Consider the following 25,103-nt stretch of genomic DNA (forward strand, 5'->3'; position numbering starts at 1 on the left):
TCCTGGAAGCTGCAACTTTGAGTTCTGTACACACCTTCACCAAACATTGCCACTTACCTATTTTTTCTAAATCCAGAGCTGGATTTGCCACAGCAGTCTTACAAGGCCTGCTAGCCAGCCCCAATACTTCTTAACTGCCTCCACCCTTCCTCAGCTTTGGGAATCAACCCAAGCATGATGACTGCAACAGTGAAACACAAACATAGTACAATTATGTACACTTTTACCATAAATGTAGATGTTCAAGTGTATTCGCTGTTGCAGTCCTGGTTACCCTCCCTCCAGCCCCCTGACTTTTCTATTCTTTCCACCTATCCTTTTTTTTTTTGGCTATATCTTATGGCAGTGGTATTTACTTTTTACTGAAGGTGTTCCACAGTATGTAATTGCTTCCTATTTTGGGGTCTCCTGATATCTGGGGCAAGAAAAACTGATGTAATGGCGTCGGCTGCATGTTTTATACCCCTGACGACCTGACATCACGGAAGAGGCGACAGCATCCGACGCAAAAATCCCAAAACTCTGGTATTCAGGCCGACTGAGGGCTACCTGCAGGCAGATAATCCAAATGTGATGACTGCAACAGTGAATACACTCTAACATCTACATTTATGGTAAGTGTACACAACTGTAGCTTTTGCTCGGTCTTTTGATTTCACAATAGATAAGCACCAGTATGTAAACCATGTAATCATTATCATTAGCTAATGTTAACGTTTTCATGAACTGTACCAGTAATTTTTCTTTTGTTTGTAGGAAGCCAAAAAAAGTACACAATGCCTTATTCTGCTGCGCTGGCAGTGGCAGTTAATGTGAAAACATGAAGTAACTATTCTTAATTGGGTGTTATTGGGGCCGCTGTCCATATGATTGACAGTCTGCATAGAGTCCATGTCATTCAACTGAATGTCTTCAATAATGAGTTTACATCAGCAAATGGGTTCTGACCGAGATTTACAATCTTCAACTTCTTCAGTCAGCCTGCCTTCGATTAAAAAAGCACCAAAGAAAAGGCGTCTGTCACTAGGCTCACTGTTCCGGAGGAAAAAAGATACAAAACGTAAATCACGAGACTTAAATGGTGGTGTAGATGGCATTGCAAGTATTGAAAGTATACATTCTGAAATGTGCAATGACAAAAGTTCTATGTTTTCTTCCTGCCCTTCTGAAGCTGGCTCTAACAGTAAGCAGTCAGGGGAAGTTATGGAATGTCCATTGTGCCTTTTACGACATTCAAAAGACAAATTTCCTGAAATAATGACATGTCACCACAGGTCCTGTATTGACTGTTTGCGCCAGTATTTACGGATTGAAATCTCGGAGAGTAGAGTTAATATCAGCTGCCCTGAGTGTTCTGAGCGTTTTAATCCTTATGATATCCGTATGATATTGGGCGATGATATTCTGATGGAAAAGTATGGGGAGTTCATGTTGAGGCGTTGGCTAGTTGCAGATCCTGACTGTAGGTGGTGTCCAGCTCCAGACTGTGGGTAAGTACTTATATTGTTTATGCTTTACCTAAAAATGTTTAAAAAAATTAGTGAAAACTATTGCATATTCACATTTTCTTGATTACAGACTTGTGCGGATTTGTAACTTTGAAACAGAATCCTAACTTTTTACTTTCTAGAACATCTATTTAAAGTCGCTTTCTGCTGGTAGAGCTTTTTTTGGTTGAGTGGTGTGTTGCTACTGTTTCATTGAGGTAGAGTAGTTTTTCTTACATTTTGTTGAGTTTAGTCTGGAGAAAGTCCCTATCTCCTTTCCAGTTTCTATGATGATCTTCCTGTTTCACTGTTGCAGTCATCACACTTGGTTATCTGCTTGCAGGTAACCCTCAGTTGGCCCGTGTCTTGGTATTTAGGTCGTCAGGGGTATAAAACAGGTAGCCGATGCCATAACATCAGTCTTTCTTGCCGAGGAGGAGCCCGAAGCAGAAGCAGTTTGCAAGTGCTGGTCGGCCGCCACCTGAAATTTTCATTTTCGAGTTGATAATCCTGAAATCTTGTAAAGCTAAGTACTCCATTGGGGGTCCTTTTTTCTTGCTCTAATCAATGTCAGAAAAAGATAACAATTGTCTTGCCTGTGGAAAGCAAGTACCTCGCAGAGATTTTCATTCTTGGGCCAGACCACGATGTCCCTCTGTCGGTTTTGTGCTTTAACGCCTGAACCATTCGTTGTCGGGCTATCTTTGTTGCTAAATTTTTTCGTTCTTGTTCTCTGTATTCCGAAATGGCTTCAATAAGCCATCCGGCTACCGATCTTCCAAAAAAAGTAAAGATAGACAGCAAAGGTCCAAAACTGCCAGACTATGCTTCTGTTAAGCTAGTCCCCAGTCCGCTGGTACTCAGTGAGGTGCCTTTGCAGCACCTGATGCCCGCTTCTATGGATTCGCAGGCCTCTGCTGAGACTCATTCTGAGTCGGGTATGCCGCGAGATGCTTCGACTATGGAACCAGTGGATGTTAAGCCTTGGATGGGTCCGGAGCTGCTGTGCAGGCACTGGCTTCTGAGGGTGTATTCCGTCCTACCAATGTTTGAATCAAACAGACAACTTTTTTTTTTTAGCAAAAACTACCGAGTTTCTTAGGCTCAGAGTACACACTACGCCTAGAAAACATACGACCAAAGTGCATGCTCAAGCTCCCATGCCACAAAAACAAATGCTTAGAATGGCTGAAGACCTTATTATGCTAATTAGGGGAAGCCAGCCTTCCCCTGCTAAGAGACAAAGAATTGAGTTATCTTCTGATTCTACAGACCAGGAGTCTGATGACTCTGACCCTTATGATAATCAAGACATGCTCTTAGCCTATGAGGATTCAGATGTAGAGGAATCCATTCCCTCTGCCTCCTCTCCAGAGGATTTTTCATTTTGGTAAAACCTTACATACCTTGAGAGAGTTTCCACTGGGAATGCCAAGACTACCCTCAGTCCAAAAAGAGACTCATAGAATTTTTAGAGTTGCCTCAGCACAGGCCTCTAGCTATATCCCCTGTCCTGGATGTTGTAGATGTTTTTATGGAAAGAAGTCTTACTCCAGACACATTACCCCCCAGCCCTTAGGAAACTTGACGGGTACTACAGAGTACCTGATTCCCACAAGTTTCTTTTCAAGAATCCTACTGCTGAGCCAGAGATCATTTCCCAGGGACCTAAAGGTATTAAGGCTACTACAGCCAAAAATCCTACCCCTTCGAACAGGTATTCCAGAGCTTTAGATAGATGGGGTAAGAAGGTATGTATCTCTGCAACTCTTGCTATCAGGGCATTAAATTTGACGGTTTCACATGCTGAAGTACCAGCAATATATTATGGAACTAATTAAACAAAAAATGGTATTTTCAGATTGTGCACAAAATAAAGATTTACAAGAGCTAATGCATTCTGCAAACCAAGTCAGTAAGCATACTTTGCAGTGTGGCTTTGATGCCCTAGAAGCATCTTGCATGGCTGCAGTCACTGGTTCTGTACTGAGAAGACATGCTTGGCTGAAGGAGCAAACCTTGCCAGATCGTGTCAAATCAAAATTACTAGACACTCCTTTAAGTAAGGACAGTTTGTTTGGCACCAAAGCAGAAGAAGTTCTTAAAAAGATGGAAGAAAAAGCTAAATCTATGCAAACTGTTAAAGAATTCTTACAATTGCAACCTTCTAAATTCAGTAGGCATTGCCCTTCAGAACACTGGTCCTTTCCAGCCCCTTCCAGGCCTTCCCAGACAAGACCCAGGGTAAATAGGCCACCCAGACTACAGTCTCAGGGTATGCAGAGATCCAAGCAATGGAGTGCCCCCACCCCAAAAACAAGGAGTGGTAAGCTGCCCTGCTATGGAAAAAGTTCACAATGACTTCTCAGTTCTACTTCCCAGCCCTGCCCAACTGCGTGTGCCCCTAGGAGGAAAACTTGCCCTTCATGTAAAAAACTGGATGTCCATCACTCAGGACCACTGGGTCCTTAGCATTGTATCCCAGGGGTACAAATTCTACTTTCATTCACTGCCAACCCCAAGCGGGTTTTCAGACCTTCCTCCAAACCAGTGGGCAGAGGCTTGAAAGCAAGTACTTTCCCTGCTCAGTATCAGAGCTATTCAACCTGTTCCACTAGAACAAAGGGGTCAGGGTTTCTACTCCAGACTTTTCCTGGTGCCCAGGAAGGAGGGCTGTTGGTGCCCAATCCTGGCTCTTTCAATTCTCAACACCTTTCTGGTGGTCCCAAAATTCAAGATGCTTACCCTACATCATCTTCTCCCTATGCTGCCTTGTTAGTCACTCTAGACTTAAAAGAAGCTTATCTGCACATCCCCATAAGGGAATCGTGCAGGAAATATCTTCATTTCAAGGCAGGATCTATGCACTGTCAGTTCTCTGCACTTCCCTTTGGCTTATCTACTGCACCCAGAATATTCACAAAATGCCTGGATCCAGCCATTGCATACTGCAGGCAGAGAAATATCCAAATTTACCCATACTTGGACAACTGCCTGATTCAGGTGGGCAGTCGGGAATTGCTGCTTCAGCACCTGGCATTTGTAAAAAGCCTTCTCACTTCATTGGGGTACACCATCAATGAAATGAAATCTCAGCTGGTACCCAGGCAAAAAATTGTATTCCTGGGAGCAAGCTTGGACACAGTTTCTCAGATGACATTTCTCACTTCAGAAAAACAGGTCTGTCTGACAGATTACGTCAAACAAATGGCCACCAGAACCCAGATATCTGCAAGAAAAATACTGCAAGCCGTAGGGTTCATGGCCTCGTGTATTCTTCTAATTCCATATGCAAGACTGCATATGAGGAAACTTCAATGGTACTTAAAAAGTCTTTGGTGCCAGCATTCTCAGGACCTGGAAGCGGTCATTCCCATCATACCTTGTCTAAGGGCAGAGTTCCTTTGTTGGGCAGAAGCATGCAACCACAATAAGGGACTGCGTTTCGCTCAACCTCACACTGCCCAAGCCCTGACAACAGATGCATCAGACTATGCATGGGGGGGCTCACATGGCAGGCAAATGCATTCAGGGCCACTGGAGCCCAAGGCAAATTCTCCTGCACATCAATCAAAAAGAGATGCTAGCTGTACAGAATGGTCTGACAACTAATACCTATTCCTTCCAGGATAACTGCTGATAAGACACCACCACAGATGTGTGTCACTGTTGCAGTCATCACATTTGGGTTATCTGCTTGCAGTAGCCCTCAGTCAGCCTGATTATCAAAGTCTTGGGTCCTTGCCTCGGTTGCTATCTCATCTTCCATGACGTCAGGTATTCAGGGGTATAAAGCATGTAGCCGACGCCATTACATTAGTCTTTCTTGCCGTGCAGTGCCCGAAGCAGAAGGAGTTTGCAAGTGCCGGTCGGCCGACTCCTGAAATTTTCGTTTTTGAGTTTCAGAACCGAAGTCTTCAACTAAACCCAAGTACCCCATTGGGGAAACTTTTTCTAGCTCTAAATCGAGGTCAGTAAAAGTCAATAATCGTATTTCTTGTGGAAAGCAAATACCTCAAAGATTTTCATTCGTACCGTATTCCTTGCCTAGACCCTGACCACAACGTACCTCTGCCTGTTTTGTGCCTTATTTAAACCACAAACTGTTCGTCATCGGTATATTTACGCTTCTAAATATTTTGGTACTCTCTTCAATTATCCAGATATGTCTTCAGTAAGCTGACGGACTACCGACATTCTGAAAAAACGCAAAGATAAAGACAGAGACAGGCCGCTTAGGTCCAAAGCTGCCGACAACGCTTCTCCTAAGCTAGTCACCAGTTCGCCGGTACTCAGTGAGGTGCTTTTGCAGCCCTTGATACCCGCTACTTCAGATTTGCAGGCCTCTACTGAGACCCATTCAGAGTCCAGTATGCCGCGAGATGCTTCAACTGTGGAACCTGTGGATGTCTCTACCTTGGATGGGTCCGGAGTCGCTGGGCAGGCACTGGCTTCTGAGGGTGTATTCAGGCCTACTGACTTGCATATTACACCGACATCATCTTCTTCTTCAAGGCCTAAAACTCAAACCATGCCTAGAAAACTGACACCCAGACCGCATGGTCAGGTCTTTATGTCTAAAAAACAAATAAGAATGGCTGAAGACCTTATTACTTTAATCAGGAGAAGCCAACCCTTCCCCCTCAGAGAGACCTAGGACTGAATTTGCTTATGATACTTCTGATCAGGATTCTGAAATTTGTTTCCTCTGATGACCAGGATTTACCCTCATCTACCTGTGAGGATTCTGATGCAGAGGACTCTATTCCCTCTGCTTCCCCTCCAGAGGATTTCTCTTTTGGTGAAACCTTGCATGCTCTTAGGGAGCCTTTTTGCTGAGAAAACCAGGATTATTCCGATTCTAAAAAGAGGCTTATGGATTTCTTACTCCTGCCCTAGCACAGGCCTTTAGCTATCCCCCCTGTACTAGACATTGTTGATGCCTTTTCGGAATATAGCTTGGCCCCTGACTCTTTACCTCCTGCTCCCAGAAAACCTGATGGATATTACAGGGTTCCTGATTCTCACAAGTTCCTTTTTTTAAAAGTCCTACTGCGGATCCTGAGACTATTCCACAGGGACCCGAGGGCATTAAGGCTACTACTGCCAAAAATCCTACCCCCTCTAATAGAGAGTCCAGGGTGCTGGATAGATGGGGTAAGAAGGTATACACTTTTGCAACCTTGGCTATTAGGGCCTTAAACTGCCAGTTTCATATCTTAAAGTATCAACAGCATATTATTGGATTGCTTAAACAGAAAATGTTGATTCCTGACTGTGCTGAAAAATAGGGATTTACAGGATTTAATGCATTCTGCTGAACAAGTTGGAAAACATACTTTGCAGTGTGGTTTTGATTCACTAGAGGCATCTTGCAGGGCTGCTGTCACTGGGTCTGTACTTAAGGAGCACTTTTTGCCAGATCATGTTAAAGCTAAATTGCTGGATGCTCCCTTAAATCAGGACTGCCTGTTTGGCAACAAAGCAGAAGGAGTTCTTAAAAAGATGGAGGAAAAAGCTAAATCTATGCAAACTGTTAAAGATTTACTATGAGTACAGCCTCCAAGATTTAGTAGGCATTAGCCTTCGAAGAATTGGTCTTTTCCTGCCTCTTCCAGGCCTTCTCAGCCCAAACCCAGAACCAGCAGAACACCCAGGCTTCAGTCCCAGGATACTCACAGGACTAAGCAGTGGGGGGGCTCCCACTTCCAAATCGGGGAGTAGTAAGACTCCCCCTATGGTAAACTGTTAAAACTTCCAAGCCCTTCTCAAGTGACTGCTCCTTTAGGGGGAAAGCGTGCTCTGCAGAAAAAAAAACTGGGAACTCCTTACCCAGGACAAATGGGTTTTAAATATAGTTTCCCAAGGATACAGATTTCACTTCCACACGTTGCCAACCCCGAACGGTTGGCCAGATCTACCCCCAAATCAGTGGGCAGAGGCTCAAAAGCAAGTACTTTCTCTCTTAAGCATGAGGACTATTCACACTGTACCAGAAGAGGAAAATTAACAAGGTTTCTACCCAAGACTTTTCCTGGTACCCAGAAAAGACAACTCATGGCATCCTATCCTGGATCTTTCTATCCTAAACACCTTTTTGGTGATCCCAAAATTCAAGATGCTAACCCTTCAGTTGTTTCCTATGCTAGGCACATCCCAATCAGGGAATCTTGCAGAAGATACCTACGCTTCAAAGCAGGCTACATGCACTATTAGTGCTCTGCACTGCCCTTTGGCTTATCTACTGCGCCCAGGGTATTCACAAAGTGCCTAGCTCCAGTCGTTGCATTTTGCAGGCAAAGAAATATTCAAATGTACCCATACCTGGACGATTGTTTAATTCAGGCAGAAAGCCAGGACATACTTTTGAATCATCTGGCTTTTGTGTAAAGGGTGCTAACTTGTCTGGGGTACACCATAAATGAAAAGAAATCACACCTGGTACGTTGTCAACAAATTTATATTCCTGGGAGCAGGCTTGAATACAACTTCCCAGATGGCTTTCCTCATGCCAGAGAAACAAATTCATTTGACAGCCTACTTCAAACTAGTGGCCACAAAAACCCTGCTATCTGCAAGGCAAATACTGCAAGCCTTGGGGTTCATGGCCTCCTGCATTCTTCTAATTCCATATGCAAGACTGCATATGAGGAAGCTACAATGGTATCTAAAAAGCCAATTGTGTCAACATTCTCAGGATCTAGAAGCAATGATTCCTATCATACCTTGCCTGTGGTTAGAGTTCATTTGGTGGGCAGAGGCCTGCCACCAAAACAAGGGACTACCATTTACCCCCTGCCGCCCAAACCCTAACAGACGCATCAGACTATGCATGGGGGGCTCACCCGGCAGGGAAGTGCATTCAGGGCAAATGGAACCCAAGTCAAATGCACCTGCATATCAATCAAAAAGAAATGTTAGCTGTACAGAATGCTCTGACAGCCTTCAAGGACCACATTCTTCCAGGACAATTAATGGTAAAGACGGACAAACACCACTGTTATGTGGTACATAAGCAAGAAGGGGGGTACCCATTCTTACCTCCTCTGCAGACTAGCCATGGCAATGTGGAACACAGCCTTGAGCTGCCAAGTGCATCTACAAGCTCAATTCCTGCCAGGAAAACTAAATACACTGGCAGGCGAAGTAAACGGAAACCTCCTGGACCCACACGAGTGGAAACTGGAACCAAAGACTTTCAACATGTTGACAAACAAATGGGGGTGCCCAGATATAGACCTGTTTGCCTCCCCCCAGAACTACCAATTAGACAAATTGTGCACAAGGACTCCCCACAAACAAGCTTGGAAAGTGGATGCTATGTCCTTCAGCTGGAAAAACCTATGTTTATGCCTTTTTTCCTGTGCCACTCCTCTCCAAAGTACTACTGAAGATCAAACAGGACAAACCAAGGACGGTATTGATTGCACTAGACTGGCCACACCAACACTGGTACCCTTTCTTGCGCAGTGTGTCACTGTTGGCCCCATGGCACCTGCCTCAGATCCCTACCCTGTTGTCTCAGCAGGAGAACCAGATTCTGCGCCCTCAGCTTCAAACCTGAACCTAGCAGCCTGGCTAATTACCTACTCTTTCCCTTACCATCCCTCAGTAAACCAGTGATGGATATCATTTTAGAGGCAAGGAGGCCTATTGCCAGAAAATCTTATGCTGAAAAATGGAAAAGATTCTGTGCCTGGAGTCAGTCTCAAGGGATGAGCACAGCAGCACCCAACTTACCTCAGATTCTACAATACTTAACTGAGATGCTTCACAAGGGTCTTTCTTTTTCCTCCAAAATTCATGCCTCAGCCATTTCAGCTCATTATAACACAGAACCTCCCCTCTTCTTTCATCCACTGCTCAAGCAGTTCCTCAGAGGGGCCAAAAAAGTTAAGACCACCCAGGAGAGCCCCAACTCTAACCTGGGACCTTAAGTTTGTATTGTAGAAACTCACTCTTCCTCTTTCGAGCCAGCTGCTAGTGCAGATTTAAAATTCATTTCTTGGAAAACAGCCTTCCTTTTAGCAATCACTTCAGCTAGAAGGGTATCTGAATTACAGGCCCTTATAGCAGTGGAGCCTTTCATCATCTTTCATGCGGACAGGGTGTCCCTCAGAACCAATCCCTCCTTCATGCCTAAGGTGGTATCCAGTGTGGCTCTTAATCAGTCCATTCATTTGCCAACCTTCTTTCCTAATCCACAGAACAAAGGGGAACGGATACTGCACTCTTTAGGTGTGCACAGACAGTTGATTTTACTTTGGACAGGACTAAACCGCAAATGAAATCTGAACAACTGCTGGTGGCATTTGCTGCAGGGGCAGAGTGGAAGGCCATTTCAAAGCAAACCTTTTCTAAATGGATAGGCCATTGCATTAATTTCTGCTACAAGCACCATGGAAAACCTATCCCGCAGGGCATCAGACCCCATTCAACCAGGGCTGCATCTACCTCTACAGCCTTTCTCAGAGGTGTCCCTACCAGGGACATGCCTGGAGTTCTGTACAAACTTTCACCAAGCATTACCATTTGCCAATTTGTTCTAAATCCAGAGCTGGCTTTGCCACTGCAGTCTTGCAGGGCCTTATAGCTGGTCCTAATGCTATCTAAATTCCTCCTCCAATCCTTAGCTTTGGAACTCTACCCAAATGTGATGACTGCAACAGTGAAACACGAAGAACATAGTACAGTTGTGTACACTTACCATAAATGTAGATGTTGGTGTATTCACTGTTGCAGTCCTTGTTACCCTCCATCCAGCCCCTTGGCTTTCTCCATCTATCCACCTCCCTTCTCTATGGCTATTCCTGATTTGCATTGGTATTTACTTTTTACTGGTGGTGTTCCCCACTATGTACTATCTCCCTGATGTTCATCGTGTTTCACTGTTGCAGTCATTACACTTGGGTTATCGTGCTGGCAGGCTACCCGCAGTCGGCCTAAATTCCAAAGTCTTGGTCCGGTGTCGGTTGCTGTCGTCCCTACCCTGACGTAAGTGTGCCAGGGGTATATAAGATGCAGCTGATGCCATTTTCTTCAGTCTTTCTTGTCGCACGGTGCCCGAAGCAAAAGCAATTCGCAAGTGCCGGTCGGCCGACTCCTGAGATTTTCGAATTTCAGATCCGAAGTCTTCATTAAAGCTAAGTACCTCGTTGGGGAAACTTTTTTTCTTGCTCCAGACCGATGTCAGAAAAAGTTAACAGTTGTATTTCTTGTGGGAAGCAAATACCTCCATAAGGATTTTCACTCTTACTGCATTCCTTGCCTAGGCCCTGACCACGGCGTTGCTTGTTGGTTTTGTGCTAGATTTAACCAACACACTATTGAGCATCGGTACGATTTTGCCTTTCTTTACTTTGGCCGCAGATTCAATTATACAATGCCGGTGGAACAGCCGATGACTGGAGTCTATAAAAAAACGCAAGGATAAAGACAAGGACAGGCATCCGAGGTCCAAACCGATGCTGAGACTTCCTCTAAGTTAGTCGTCGGTTCGCCGGTTCTCAGTGAGGCGCATTTGCAGCCCCTGAAACCCGCTACCTCAGAGCCACAGGCCGCTTCCGACTTCCACGTGGAGCCGACTGGGCCTCTGGAAAGTCAAGGTTTTGGACCCTCTGAAACTATTCCCTCCAATCGGTCCGGAGCCGCTGTGCAGGCATAAGCTTGTGAGGGTGTTTTCAGACCGACAGTTATATGTAAAGCCATCTTCAGCTTCAAAGCCAACGACTAAAGCAGATCTAAAGACAAAGAAACCAGTACAGCATTTTCCAGGACAGACTTCCATGCCTAAAAAACAGATGCTCAAAATGGCCGAAGACCTTATTACTTTGATCAGGGGTTCCCATCCCCCTCCTGATAGAGAGGCCTAGGCAAGAGACAGAATATGAATCTTCAGATCAGGTTACAATCTCCTCCGATTCCTCCTCTGATCAGGAATATACTCTCTTCCTATGTGGATTCTGATGCTGAAAAATCCATTCCTTCAGCTTCTCCTCCTAAGGGATTACTCTTTTGGAGAAACCCTGCATACTATGAGGGAGTACTTTCATTGGGAGAGCCAGGATTATTCAGAATCCAAGAAAAGGCTCAGAGATTTCATTTTACTTCCTCAGCACAGGCCCCTTGCTATTCCTCCTGTTCTGGGCATTGCAGATGATGTTTTTTCAGAGTCCGGCCTACAGCACTGGACAGATGGGGGGAAAAAGTTTACACTTCTGCTACCTTGGCTGTAAGGGCTTTAAACTGTCAATTTCATATGCTTAAATATCAGCAATACTTAATGTCACTGTTAAAACAGTAAACGTTGACAAATAATGTGCTAAAAACAAGGAAATGCAGGATTTATTGCATGCAGCTGAACAGGTGGGAAAACATACTTTGCAATGTGGTTTTGATTCTTTGGAGGCTTCTTGTAGGGCCGCTGTAACTGGTTCTGTGATTAGGAGGCATGCTTGGTTAAAGGAACAGAATCTGCCTGATCATGTTAAAGCAAAATTATTAGATGCTCCATTACAGCATGATACTTTGTTTGGTATTAAGGCCGAAGAGGTGTTGAAGAAAATGGTGGATAAAGCGAAATCTATGCAGACTGTTATTTCTTACAGGTACAGCCACCCACATTTAGCAGGAACTGACCTTCATTAAAAATGGTCCTTTCCAGTGTCAGACAGACCACAAAGAGGCAGATACAGGCGCTGTAGAGGCAGATCCCAGCCCCAAGGCTCATACAGGCCTAAACAATGGGATGCTTCTACCTCCAAAAGTGGAGAAGACAAATCTCAACCTTATAGGAGACAGTCCCAATGACTTTCCCCTACCAGTACCAAGCACTTGTCTTTTGGACGCTCCTTGGGAAAAAGTAGCACTTTTTTCACAAAACTGGCACATGATCACCCAGGACAAATGGGTCTTGCATATAGTGTCTCAGGGTTACAGGTTCCACATTCATAACTGGCTCAATGCACTACCAATTCTCTGCACTGCCCTTTGCCTTATCTACTGCGCCCAGGGTCTTCACAAAATGCCTGGCACCAGTAATTGCTTTTTGCAGACAGAGGAATTCAAATATATCCCTACTTGGACGACTGCCTCATTCAAGCAGAGAACAAGGGCATTCTACTAAAGCATCTGGCGTTTGTAAAAAGATTGCTAATTTGCCTAGGGTACACAGTAAACGAAAAGAAATCAAAACTAGTACCCTCTCAAGAGATAATATTCCTGGGTGTAAGCTTAAATACAACTGCCCAGATGGCCTATCTCACGCCAGACAAACAAAGGCAACTGCCTTCTTACTTCGAAATGTTGGCAACAAAAACCCAGTTATCTGCAAGAAAAATTCTGCAGGCTTTGGGCTTCATGGCATCCTGCATTCTGTTAATTCCATATGCAAGACTGCATATGAGGAAACTTCAATGGTATCTAAAAAGTGTTTGGACTCAACATTGTCACAGCCTGGAAAAACTTATTACCCTCATTCCCTGCCTGCAACAGGAGTTTCGATGGTGGGCACAGGCCTGTCACCACAACAAGGGACAGCCTTTCACTTTTCCCACTGCCAGGCAGACTAACAACAGATGCATCAGATTATGCCTGGGGGGGCCCACATGGCAGGAAAATGTATTCAGGGCACATGGCCCTCAAGCCAGCGGCATCTTCATATCGATCTAAAAGAAATGCTGGCTGTCCAGAATGCCCTGACAGCTTTTAAGGATCTTCTTCATCCAGGACAACTGCTGATACAGACAATACTTCAGTCATGTGGTACATAAACAAGCAGGGAGGCACGCATTCCTACCCCTTCTGCAGGCAAGCCATGATTTTGTGGAACACAGCATTGACTTATCAAGTACACCTGCAAGCACAATTCCTGCCAGGAAAGACAAATACTCTGGCAGATGAACAAAGCAGAAACCTCATGGATCCTCACGAGTGGAAACTAGATCCACAAATCTTCAGCATAATAACAAGGAAATGGGGATGCCCCGACATAGGTCTATTTGCCTCCCCTCACAACTGCCAACTACAGAGATTTTGTACAAGGACTTATCACAAGCTAGCATGGAAAGTGGATGCTGTATCATTCAGCTTGAAAAACCTTACAGTATATGCCTCTCCTCCACTGCCTGTCCTCCCCAAGGTACTCCTTAAGGTCAAACAAGAGAAGCCAAAAATAATCCTGATTGCCCCAGACTGGCCATGCCAGCACTGGTACACAATCCTAAAGAGCTTGTCTCAAGGCCCAGCCTGGACATTACCTCAAATTCCTCATTTACTGACCCAGCAAAGCAATCGGATACTGCACAGCCAACTCAGAACCCTAAATCTGGCTGCATGGCGGATAATGTAACCATTCAGGACACACCTCTCTCCAAAGCAGTTATGGATGTTATCCTGGAGGCCAGGAGGCCCAGCACCATAAAATCATTTGCAGAAAAATGGAAGAGATTCTGTTCTTGGAACCAGGCACAAGAACTTGACATGCTTGTACCAAATATTCCTCAGATTTTGCAATACCTAACTGAGGTGTTGGACAAAGGCCTATCCTTTTCATCGATTAAGATCCATGCCTCTGCCATTTCAGCTCATTACAATACGGACCCACCTATTTTTTCACATCCATTACTAAGGCAGTACCACAGAGGGGCCAAAAACATAAGACCCCCTCCAAGAAGAGCACCAATACCTGCATGGGACCTCAACTTTGTCTTGGAAAAGCTCACACTGCCTCCGTTTGAGTCAACTAATACAACCGAGATAAAATTCTTATCATGGAAAACAGCTCTGCTCCTAGCAATAACTTCAGTAAGAAGAGTCTCAGAGTTACAGGCATTAATGGCTGTGGAACCTTTTATTATTTTCCATCTGGACAGGGTTTCTCTAAGGGCAAACCCAACAATTATGCCTAAGGTAGTATCCAGTGTGGCTCTCAATCAAACCATTCATTTGACTACATTTTATTCAAATCCCTAGAATAAAGGGGAGAGACTTCTGCAATCTTTGGACATAAACAGACAGCTACGCTTCTACTTGGACAAAACTAAAGCTTTCCGAAAGACTGAGCAACTTTTAGTGGCATATGCTGCAGGATCACAAGGAAAGGCGATCTCAAAGCAGACTATTTCAAAACGGATAGGACACTGCATTCGTTTCTGCTATTCACAACATGGCAAATCAGTGCCTAAGGGCATTAGGCCACATTCGACCAGGGCAGCAGCCACCTCAGCAGCCTTCCTCAGAGGAGTACCAACCAAGGATATTTTGGAGGCTGCTACTTGGACTTCAAAGCACTACCACTTACCTCTTTACTCTAAATCCAGAGCAGGCTTTGCCACTGCATTTCTGCAGGGCCTCATAGCCACTCCTAATTCTATTTAGACCCAGCCACCCAACCTCAGCTTTGGAATGAAACCCAAGTGTAATGACTGCAACAGTGAAACGCTATGAACATAGTACAGTTGTGTACCTACCATAAATGTAGATGTTCGAGTGTACTCACTGTTGAGTCCAGGTTACCCACCCACCATCCCCCTTTCTTTGCTGGGACTTATCTGTACTTCTCTATTCTATACAACCCATGTGGTGTATTTGCTTGTAGATGAAGGTAATGTTTATTTTAGTGCATGCTTTTTATAAGCAACATTCTTAGCCTACCCTTTTGGGGGCAGCTGACATCTGGGCAAGAAAAACTGAAGAACTTGGCGTCTGCTGCATCTTGTATACCCCTGGCGCACTTACGTCAGGGAAGAGGCGACAGCAACCGACGCCGGACCAGGACTTTGGAATTCAGGCCGACTGCGGGTAGCCTGCCAGCAGGATAACCCAAGTGTAATGACTGCCACAGTGAATACACTCTAACATCTACATTTATGGTAGGTACACAACTATACTTTTGGGGGTTCCTGACATTTGGGGCAAGAAAAACTGATGTAATGATGTTGGCTGCCTGTTTTATACCCCTGACGTCATGGAAGAAGCGACAGCATCCGATGCAGAAATACTAAGACTCTGGTATTCGGGCCGACTGAGGACTACCGGCAGGCAAATAACCAAAGTGTGTTGACTGCAACAGTGTATACACTCTAACATCTACATTTGTGGCAAGTGTATGCAGCTGTACTATTTGTTGGTATCCTTCCCTGGTATGTTCTATCAAGAAAGCAGGTCCTCGCCCTGTAGGGAGAACCTCCTTTATACAGGCCATCAGGGTTAAGAGTGCTTCTTGCATTGGGGGAAAAAGTATAGTCTGCTACTTGTTGAGGGTCATCTAAATTATGCATTACTCAGTTCATCTTGCTGTATATTACTCTGTCTGCTCCTTTTTCTCAAATACCCTACCTTTTATTTGGGACTTTAGCATGCATTGTGAACATCCCTATACACACGCCGTTTATGCCTGTAGATTCTGATCTGAGACTGGAAGACGCCCTTTTGTTCTCATGTTGCAGTATTCCTGATCCTGGCACCTGACGGGCAGCTGTCAGCAACTTTCTCGATGTCCTTCAAGGATGCATCTGCAGTCCTAACATATGGGTTGTCCTGCCTCAGGCAGCCCTTCGGTCGGCCGGATTCCAAAGTCTGGCCTCGGCTGATGTCGCACTTCACCCGACGTCATAGCTGCTGTGAATTGGTTATAAAGGCATCAGCCAATGCCATTTTCCCCAGTCTTTCTTGCCGCGCGGTGCCCGAAGCCAGCCGATGTCAGAAAAAGTAAATAATTGTTTAACTTGTGGGAAACAAATACCTCCTAAGGATTTCCACTCTTACTGCCTTCCTTGCTTAGGCCCAGACCACGACGTATCAGCTTGTCTAGCCTGTGCTTCCTTCAACCGACGGACACTTAGACGTCGGTCGGAGTTTGCAGAGGAGTTTTTTGGTCCCGCTTTTGCTTACAAAATGCCGTCGGAGACTCCGACTTCACAATTAGCTAAAAAGCGTAAGGAAAAGGACCGACACTCGCGGTCCGCGGTTTCGGCCGAAACCACGGTTAAGCCAACCGCGAGTGTGTCTGTTTCGGCTGAAACCGAGTCCTCGGTTCTTCCTTCGGCCGAAAGCTTGCCTCCGATAGCCGAGGCCTCACACAGCATGGCTGAATCCGCTACTGAAATTACCCCTGCTGTAGCAGGCACCCAGGATTTATCAGATACTATTCCTTTAGACATATCTACTCCTGCACGTGGAGCTGCTAGGCCCCCTGCATCTATGTCTATCAAGGCTTTTTCTAGGGCTAAAGCAGCTAAATCTTCTAAGGCCTTGCCTGCTAAAACCCCCTCACACAGGCCTACCTCCAGTTCCCAAATGCTCAGCTTGGCTGAGGATCTCATTTCTTTGATCAGGGGATCCCAACCTCACCCAGACAGGGCCTCTCAACCCCCTCCAGAGAAGAGGCCTAGAGCAGAGCCCCCGGATCCTGTTTCTACAGACTATTCCTCGGATGACTCAGAAAACTCAGGTCCTCCAGAAGGCCCATATTCTCCCTATGAGGATTCTGATGCAGAAGACTCCATTCCTTCTGCCTCTCCTCCTGAGGAATTTTCTTTTGGGGAAACCTTACATACTATGAGAGAGCATTTTCAATGGCAGGGCCAGGATTTTTCAGATTCAAGGAAAAGGCTAAGGACCTTTTTACATTTACCACAGCATAGGCCTTTAGCCATTCCTCCAGTACTTACAGTTGTTGATGATGCTTATAATGATGCCTGAACTGCCCCTGACTCTCTTCCCCCGGCCCCTGCCAAGCCCGACAGATATTACAGGGTCCCGGACACACACTTTCACTTGTATAAGGCTCCTATTGCAGATCCTGAAACCATTTCACAGGGCCCCAAAGCTGTAGCAGCTGCCTCTGCCAAAAACCCCCTCCCTTCTGAAAGAGAATCTAGAGCATTAGAGAGATGGGGTAAAAAAGTTTATACTTCTGCTACTCTTTCGGCTAGGGCCTTAAACTGTCAATTCCACATGATTCAGTATCAGGAATTTTTGTTAGACCAGCTAAATAAAAAACTGTCCTCTCTTGAACCTATAGACCGTAAGTCCCTTCAGGATTTGGTACATAACACTCAGCAGGTCAGTAATCATTCCTTAAAATGTGGTTATGATGCACTGGAGGCTTCCTTTAGATCAGCTATGACTGGAACAGTGATTAGAAGGCATGCCTGGTTAAAAGAGCAATCCTTACCAGACTATGTAAAGTCAAAGCTTCTAGATGCTCCCATGGAGAAACAAAGTTTGTTTGGCTCCCCTGCACAGCAAGTGCTAAAGAAGGTGGAAGAAAAAGCAAAATCTGTCCAAACAGTCAAGGAATTCTTACAGGTCCAGCCTCCAAGGTTTAGTAGAAATTGGCCTTCGAAGAATTGGTCCTTTCCAGACACCTCCAGAGCACAGAGAGGCAGAAATAGGCACCCAAGAGGCAGAGGTCAATCGTGCCTACAGGGGACGTCAGTGGCAGCCTAACAACCAGAGAAGTACTGCCACAGATTCAGCTACGACCACTCCCACAGGACAGACACAATGACTTGACTCTGATACCGCCTACCAGGGAGCAACTGCAAGCACCCTTAGGCGGAAAGCTTGCATTATTTTCTGTAAACTGGCATTACATTACAGGAGACAAATGGATTTTACAGACAATAGACAAAGGCTACAGGTTTCACTTCCACACACTACCAAAAAAGAGAGGAATGCCAAACCTACCACCAAACCAAAAAACAAACGCTCTAGCACAAATCAACCACCTACTAAGGATGAGAGCTATAGAAAAGGTACCGCCTATGGAACAAGGGCAAGGATTTTACTCCAGACTTTTCCTGGTACCAAGAAAAGAAAACCAATGGAGACCTATTCTCGACCTGTCCGCTCTGAACACATATCTCATTGTTCCAAAATTCAAAATGCTGACCCTACAGCAACTTCTTCCCATGCTGGGCAAGAAGTCTTGGCTGGTGACCCTAGATCTCAAGGAGGCATACCTGCACGTCCTTATACGACCAGATTGCAGAAGATACCTCAGATTTCTTGCAGGATCAGAGCATTATCAATTCTCAGCATTGCCCTTTGGCTTATCTACTGCGCCCAGAGTATTCACGAAATGCCTGGCATCAGTAATTGCTCATTGCAGGCTTCAGGGAATTCAGATTTATCCATACCTGGACGACTGCCTAATACAAGCGGATAACAAGACCAAATTAACAAAAGATTTGGAAAAGGTTGTACAACTACTGCAAGCCCTGGGATACACAGTCAACATGAAAAAGTCAAGGCTGGTACCATCCCAAAGGATAACATTCTTGGGTGCAGAACTGGACACAACAAATCAAATGGCATTTCTCACAGCAGAAAAGCAAAAGCAACTACCACTCTATTTCATGGCATTAACAACGCAGAACCAGCTTACAGCAAGGAAAGTCCTGCAAGCCCTTGGTTACATGGCATCCTGCATAATATTGATTCCACATGCCAGGCAACATATGAGGAAGTTGCAATGGTACCTAAGGAATGTATGGTCTCAACACAAGCACAGTCTAGAAGCCCAGATTCCAATAGTTCCATGCCTGAAACAAGAATTCCTGTGGTGGGCTCAGGCCTGTCAGTTGAACAGAGGTCTGCCCTTCCACAAACCTCACCCAAGCCAGACTATCACCACGGACGCCTCGGACCTAGGCTGGGGGGCAAACATGGTGGACAAGTGTATACAAGGCCTATGGACACAAGACCAGCTGAACCTACATATAAATCAAAAAGAGATGCTGGCAGTGAAGCAGGCACTTCAGGCATTCAGACCTTTTCTTCAACAGGGTCATTTGCTGATAAGGACGGACAACACCACAGTCATGTGGTATATCAACAAACAGGGAGGCACACACTCATATCCTCTATGCCGGATGGCAATGGACCTGTGGAATGTGACCCTGAACCACAACATTCAACTCCAGGCCCAATTTGTGCCAGGAAAAGAAAATTCACTAGCAGACACTTTAAGCAGAACTACCACGGATGCCCACGAATGGATGCTGCATCCGGACATCTTCAAAACCATTACAAAGAAATGGGGGCTACCAGAAATAGACCTGTTCGCATCCCCACACAACCACCAATTGAGGAAATTCTGCACAAGGACTTACCACCCACTCGCTTGGAAGGTGGACTCCCTATCCTTCAGTTGGGAAAACCTGACAGCATATGCATTCCCACCTCTCCCTTTGATGCACAAAGTGCTACTGAAGATCAAAGAAGATCACCCAAGGATCATCCTGATAGCTCCAGACTGGCCGAGGCAGCATTGGTACCCGCTACTGAGGAGTATGTCTCGGACACACGCATGGCCTCTACCTCTAGATCCTTTACTGCTAACACAGAACAACTACAAGATCCTACATCCAAACTTGAAAACACTACAGCTAACTGCTTGGAATATTACATAAAGCAAAATAACCCAGACTTATCTCAGAGGGTTAAAGACATTATCCTGGAGGCTTGCAGACCCTCCACAAGGAAGACTTATTCAGCCAAATGGAAAAGATACCTCATTTGGAGTGCGGCAAAAGGAGAAAATGTATCATTAGCAAACATAGCTAACATCCTGGAATACTTGGCAGAACTTTTCCACAATGGCCTGTCTTACTCCTCCATTAAGATTCATGCATCAGCAATTTCAGCAGAATACAACATGGATCCTCCAGTCTTCTCTCATCCTCTACTCAGGCAGTTTCTGAGAGGAATTAAAAATGTAAAGCCTCCAAGGAAGCCACCTTTGCCTACATGGGACCTTAACTTTGTGCTGGAAAAGTTAACACTTCCCCCTTTCGAACCAGCAGCAACAGCAGAATTACAGTTCTTATCTTGGAAAACTGCTTTCCTGCTTGCAATCACTTCAGCAAGAAGGGTTTCTGAATTACAGGCATTAATGGCAGTACAGCCCTTCCTTATCTTCCGTCAGGATAGAGTGTCCTTGAGAACTAATCCTACTTTTATGCCAAAAGTGGTCTCCAGGGTATCATTGAACCAAGCAATCCACCTACCAACATTCTTCCCCAACCCACAGAACAGAGGGGAAAGACTGCTACATACATTGGATGTACACAGGCAATTGCGCTACTATCTGGACAGAACCAAGACCAACAGAAAAACTGACCAGCTTCTGGTAGCATATGCAACAGGAATGGAAGGAAAAGCAATTTCAAAACAGACAATCTCAAAATGGATAGGAAATTGCATTAGATTTTGTTACTCTTTTCATGGAAAGACAACTCCAGAAAACATCAGACCTCACTCCACAAGGGCTACAGCAACTACTACAGCTTTCCTACGAGGAGTGGCTACCAAAGACGTTTTAGAAACTGCTACTTGGAGCTCCGTGCATACATTTGCCAAGCATTATAATCTACCTTTATACTCCAGATCCCGAGCAGGTTTTGCAACTGCTGTTTTGCAAGGGATCTTAACTACACCATGATCATCTTAGTGCCTCCACCCCCAGTTTGGCTATGGTATTCTACCCATATGTTAGGACTGCAGATGCATCCTTGAAGGACATAGTACAGTTTTGTACCTACCATAAATGTAGATGTCCGAGAGGTATGCATCTGCAGTCAGGATTACCCACCCTCCTTCCCCTCTGTGGTACTCCTAGGGTATTTGCCCATCTTGTAGCTAGCTGGGGGAATCTATTATGGTGTATTTGTTAGTATATATGTATATACATGTTTATATTGTTTGCTCTCTACTGTTTGGAACCATTTGCATTTATCCAAATTTAGCCTTCCTAGAGGGCACCTGGCATCTGAGGCAAGAAACACTGAGGAAAATGGCGTCGGCTGATGCCTTTATACCCAATTCACAGCAGCTATGACGTCGGGTGAAGTGCGACATCAGCCGAGGCCAGACCCAGACTTTGGAATCCGGCTGACCGAAGGGCTGCCTGAGGCAGGACACCCATATGTTAGGACTGCAGATGCATACCTCTCGGACATCTACATTTATGGTAGGTACAAAACTGTACTTTTAGCCTGGTGAGTGGGACATATGTGTGCCTGACTATGGTGTCGCCTGTGACAAGTATGCTGGGTACGTTGTTTTGCCTTAAGGGTTGAGGTTGAGTGCCACACTGATTTTGTGGTCTGTTTGTTGTAGTAGGGGATGATGGTTGCTTGCGTTTCTGCTTTGGAGGTCACTGTTGTTTGGGCAGTATTTTATTGAGATCCTCCTCGAATGTAGGTATGTGTTTTGTGTTACTATGTGCGGGATTAGGTGGTGTACAAATTGATGGAGTATGTATTGAGTGTGTTGTGATGCAGATTTTTACCTTTTCCTCTTGACTGTCTAGTCCAGTCTTGGCTGGAGAGAGCTTTGCTTCCTGTTTGGTTATATAAGTGCATCTCTCACAAGTTGTAGTGTTGGGTGGTAGGAGGAGAGGGTTGTCTGTGTACATGAGGCAATTGCTACATTTCCCCAAGATGCCCAGATTCATCAGGTGGACAGGAGAAAACACTGGATGCTAACCCTTAAACATGCCTAGATAGGTGCTTTTTAATTTAAGTACTAAAAACTATTTTCCTCTTGACAAGTGAGGAAAGTTGAGTGCTGTAGTAATTTGTAGTTTTAGTGCTTGCAACGAGTCTTGAACAAGTGCCGAGCACAAGGAAGCAGTTTTGTGTACTAAAACTAGAAAACTGGCTAGTTCTAAGAGAACATTTGAAAAGTAGAATTTCTGGCACTGGGAATAATTTAACCCTAGTTAAACGGCGCTGCGCAATGCACAAAACTGTGCAAACACTATTTTTTAAACAGAAAGATGAAAGGGATAGCTACAGATTGTGAGCTGAAATCACTCCTTTAGCAACAGGTAGGCTGTTCCAAAGCTCACCACTCTCACTGATGAACAGAGATAGGCTTCCCTCCTATCTTAGAAAGGTCTGGGCAACAGGAACTTACAAACAGCCCAGAATTCAGCAAAATCTGAAAACCAGACTTTACTAGTTCACGAAAAAAGGGAAACGAGTAGAGAGAGAGGATTTTTTTCTCACATAGCAAAAACAGGAATAAAAACACTTTTTTAACACTGAAAACGGGCTATCGCACTTGAGTGTGTAGCCCTTCACAGTTAAACAGATTGAGTCCAAAATATGCCATCCACTTTGTGATGGGTTGAGACTAACCAGTCTAGTACTGCATGCCTGATGGACAATTTTCTGTAAGCTTTTACATATGTCATGATTTGGGCATCTACAGGAAACTGACCTTTTCTAGTAACCACTTACGTTTTGGCAGCTGTCTCCAAACTGGCCAGAAGAGGGGTGTTAGTGAAGGATCAAATGACACAACTTGTCCAAAATTTCTTATAAGTTTTAGCAAGAGTGTGACAAGTTAAATTGTATGTTTATTGTATTCAGAGGAAGGATGGACAGATTTATATCCATTCTATCTACACTGTTAGTAAAGAAGGTTCTTGTGATAGGTGTTTTTAGCAATACAAAGGTTTTACACCAAAGTTTTAAAAACTGTTTTGTTTCTATAGCTATTTACATTGTGTGTACCACATTTTATTATGGAAAGACAAAGGAAACCTTTGCAAAGTTTTAAGAAAAAAGATTTGAATAATTCCTTCTTCAAACATAGTCTCTGCTGTAGAAACTGTACAAAGTTTGCTCTCTTCCTTCAGGGGATTGTAAGGGATGATAGAGGCTGCAATTGGGAAAAATCAGTTGTTAAATAAAGAATTAATTTATCATCTTAGGCTTTAATGCTTATGATCTGAAGTAGTTGTCTTCATTTGGTCTTACACCTGTGGGTTACGGATCCGTATTGGATCTGACTCTGCCACATATCCAGCATCTGATCTGAGCTCAAAGCTCCCCCCCCTTACCCACAGTGCCCCTCTCTCCTTCATCCCTTCAGATCTCGTTTGCCGCTGAAAAGTAAGCATCATGATTTGAGCTCTTAGCGATTTTGTTTGGGTAAATGTTTTTTGGGCTTTTTCTGTCTACTTTCTACCCCCTCCCCCCATGTGGTCATCGGTTAAAAAAAAAAAATCTTCCCATACCTTCAGAGTTTTCTGTAAAGCGTCTGTGTTGTGTGTGTGCGGGGCTGGTCTTGGGAGTATGTCAGATACCCCAAAGCCAGGTTTCATAAAATGCACATTGGGTGGCCAAAACCTCTCTCCAGCTCAATTGATGGCCACACTCTCTGAAAGTGTGTCTAGGGGTGGCCCATTTACAAACCTCCTGTTCTATCTGTGTAGAGTTTAATCCCAGGGCACTGAAGGACAAGAGGGATAAACTCATCTTGAAGGGCCTGCTTCCATCTTTGGGGACTGTAGCACCCGCACCCCCAGCTTCTAGTGCAGCCTCAGCTTCTTCCTCTTCCCCGGTCTCTGGGACTCAAATTCCCATCAAGAGACCCAGGGAAGGGGAGAAGTCAAAAAAGGACAGGCCAGGAAGACATTCTGCAGACCGCTCAGCTCTGACCGGGCCGCTTCCAAAATCTAGGCCAGCTACTAGACCAGGATCTCCCCGGCTCCACTCTCCCAGATTTTCCCCTGAGCCTTAGGAGTCCCGGATCCGGTCTCCTGTGCGGGCTTCCCCTCACAGTCACTCCAGACTGGTGTCTGTAGCCTCCTCCTCCTGGAGCCTTAGTGACGCGGAGATGGACAGGGTGATGTGGATTTTTGTCCGCATTCAAATTCAGATGGGAGTTTTGCCTGACCCCTCTCCCTCTGGAGTGAGGGGCATGTAGTCCTTCACCCCAATTATTCCTTCTACGATCCGGGTTGAGGGTTCAGTGCCGATTGTACCTTGACCCCGGCCATGACCTTGAGTGTGTGGGATTTGACAGGCTCTTGGACCCGTAGTCTTTGTGTCGGAACTGAGGGAATGTTGTCTGCTCAGAAGTATGTCTGAGTGCAGTATCCCCCTCGGTATCTCAGCACTTGGAGGTTCGGCTCCTGCTCCCCCGTTGGGTCAGAAGGGAGCTGCTCCTGCTGGCCTTTCGCAGGATGTCCTTTCTCCTTCGGCCTTTTCGGTGGAGAGGGTCCTCTCTATTTCGAGACTCTTGACTATCTCACCCTCTCACTCTGCCCCGACTCCCTCTGTCTTGAGTACGGTTCTGGCTATCCTGCCATCTCAGGGACAGCCTGCTGCCGTGTTGCCTCAGGAAGCTCCTGCTTGGGAGCAGCAGGATGTTGGCGAGTCCTCCCCAGAGATCCCCACTAAGGAGATCTCTTTGCAAGTGAACACGCAAGAGGAGGCATTTAGACCTCCCTTCAGAGTCACTCACCGAAGACACTGATTTGGAGGAAGAGAAAGGCTCCTCCCGATCACCCCCAAGGATGTCTCCTTCGGAGACATGGAACAACTTTGCCAGAGAGAGGGGTGGTCTGCCCAAACTGGCGCAGGCCCCTCTACTTCCTATGTGTCCCCTTCTGCCGATCCTTTAGTGGACCTGATAACATCTCAGACGTGGAAGGAACCCGGACACAGTGGAGCCTATCCCAAAGCACCTGGATAAAGTATTAAGCCCTCCATCTGACAAGGATGTACTGGAATACGGGGTCCCCGGTTGATGCTATGGTGGTAGCAGCCACCACCAAGAAAGAGCTCATGCAGGAGAGCTCTACGGTTCAGC

General features: G+C 45.4%; 1 protein-coding gene across 1 annotated transcript in view; it reads left to right on the top strand.

The window, feature by feature from the left end:
• The first annotated feature begins 750 nt into the window (after window positions 1-750).
• The window catches only part of RNF19A (ring finger protein 19A, RBR E3 ubiquitin protein ligase), an 880,338-nt gene continuing 855,985 nt past the window's right edge, over window positions 751-25,103 (top strand). The window contains exon 1 of the mRNA XM_044075162.1: window positions 751-1,490. Coding sequence (XP_043931097.1) covers window positions 907-1,490 — 584 coding nt within the window. The 5' untranslated portion in view covers window positions 751-906. The remainder of the gene's footprint in view (window positions 1,491-25,103) is intronic.

The sequence above is a fragment of the Protopterus annectens genome, chromosome 6.part0 (assembly GCF_019279795.1).
Source record: "Protopterus annectens isolate FY-2018-M chromosome 6.part0, PAN1.0, whole genome shotgun sequence".
Lineage (NCBI taxonomy): Eukaryota > Metazoa > Chordata > Ceratodontiformes > Protopteridae > Protopterus > Protopterus annectens.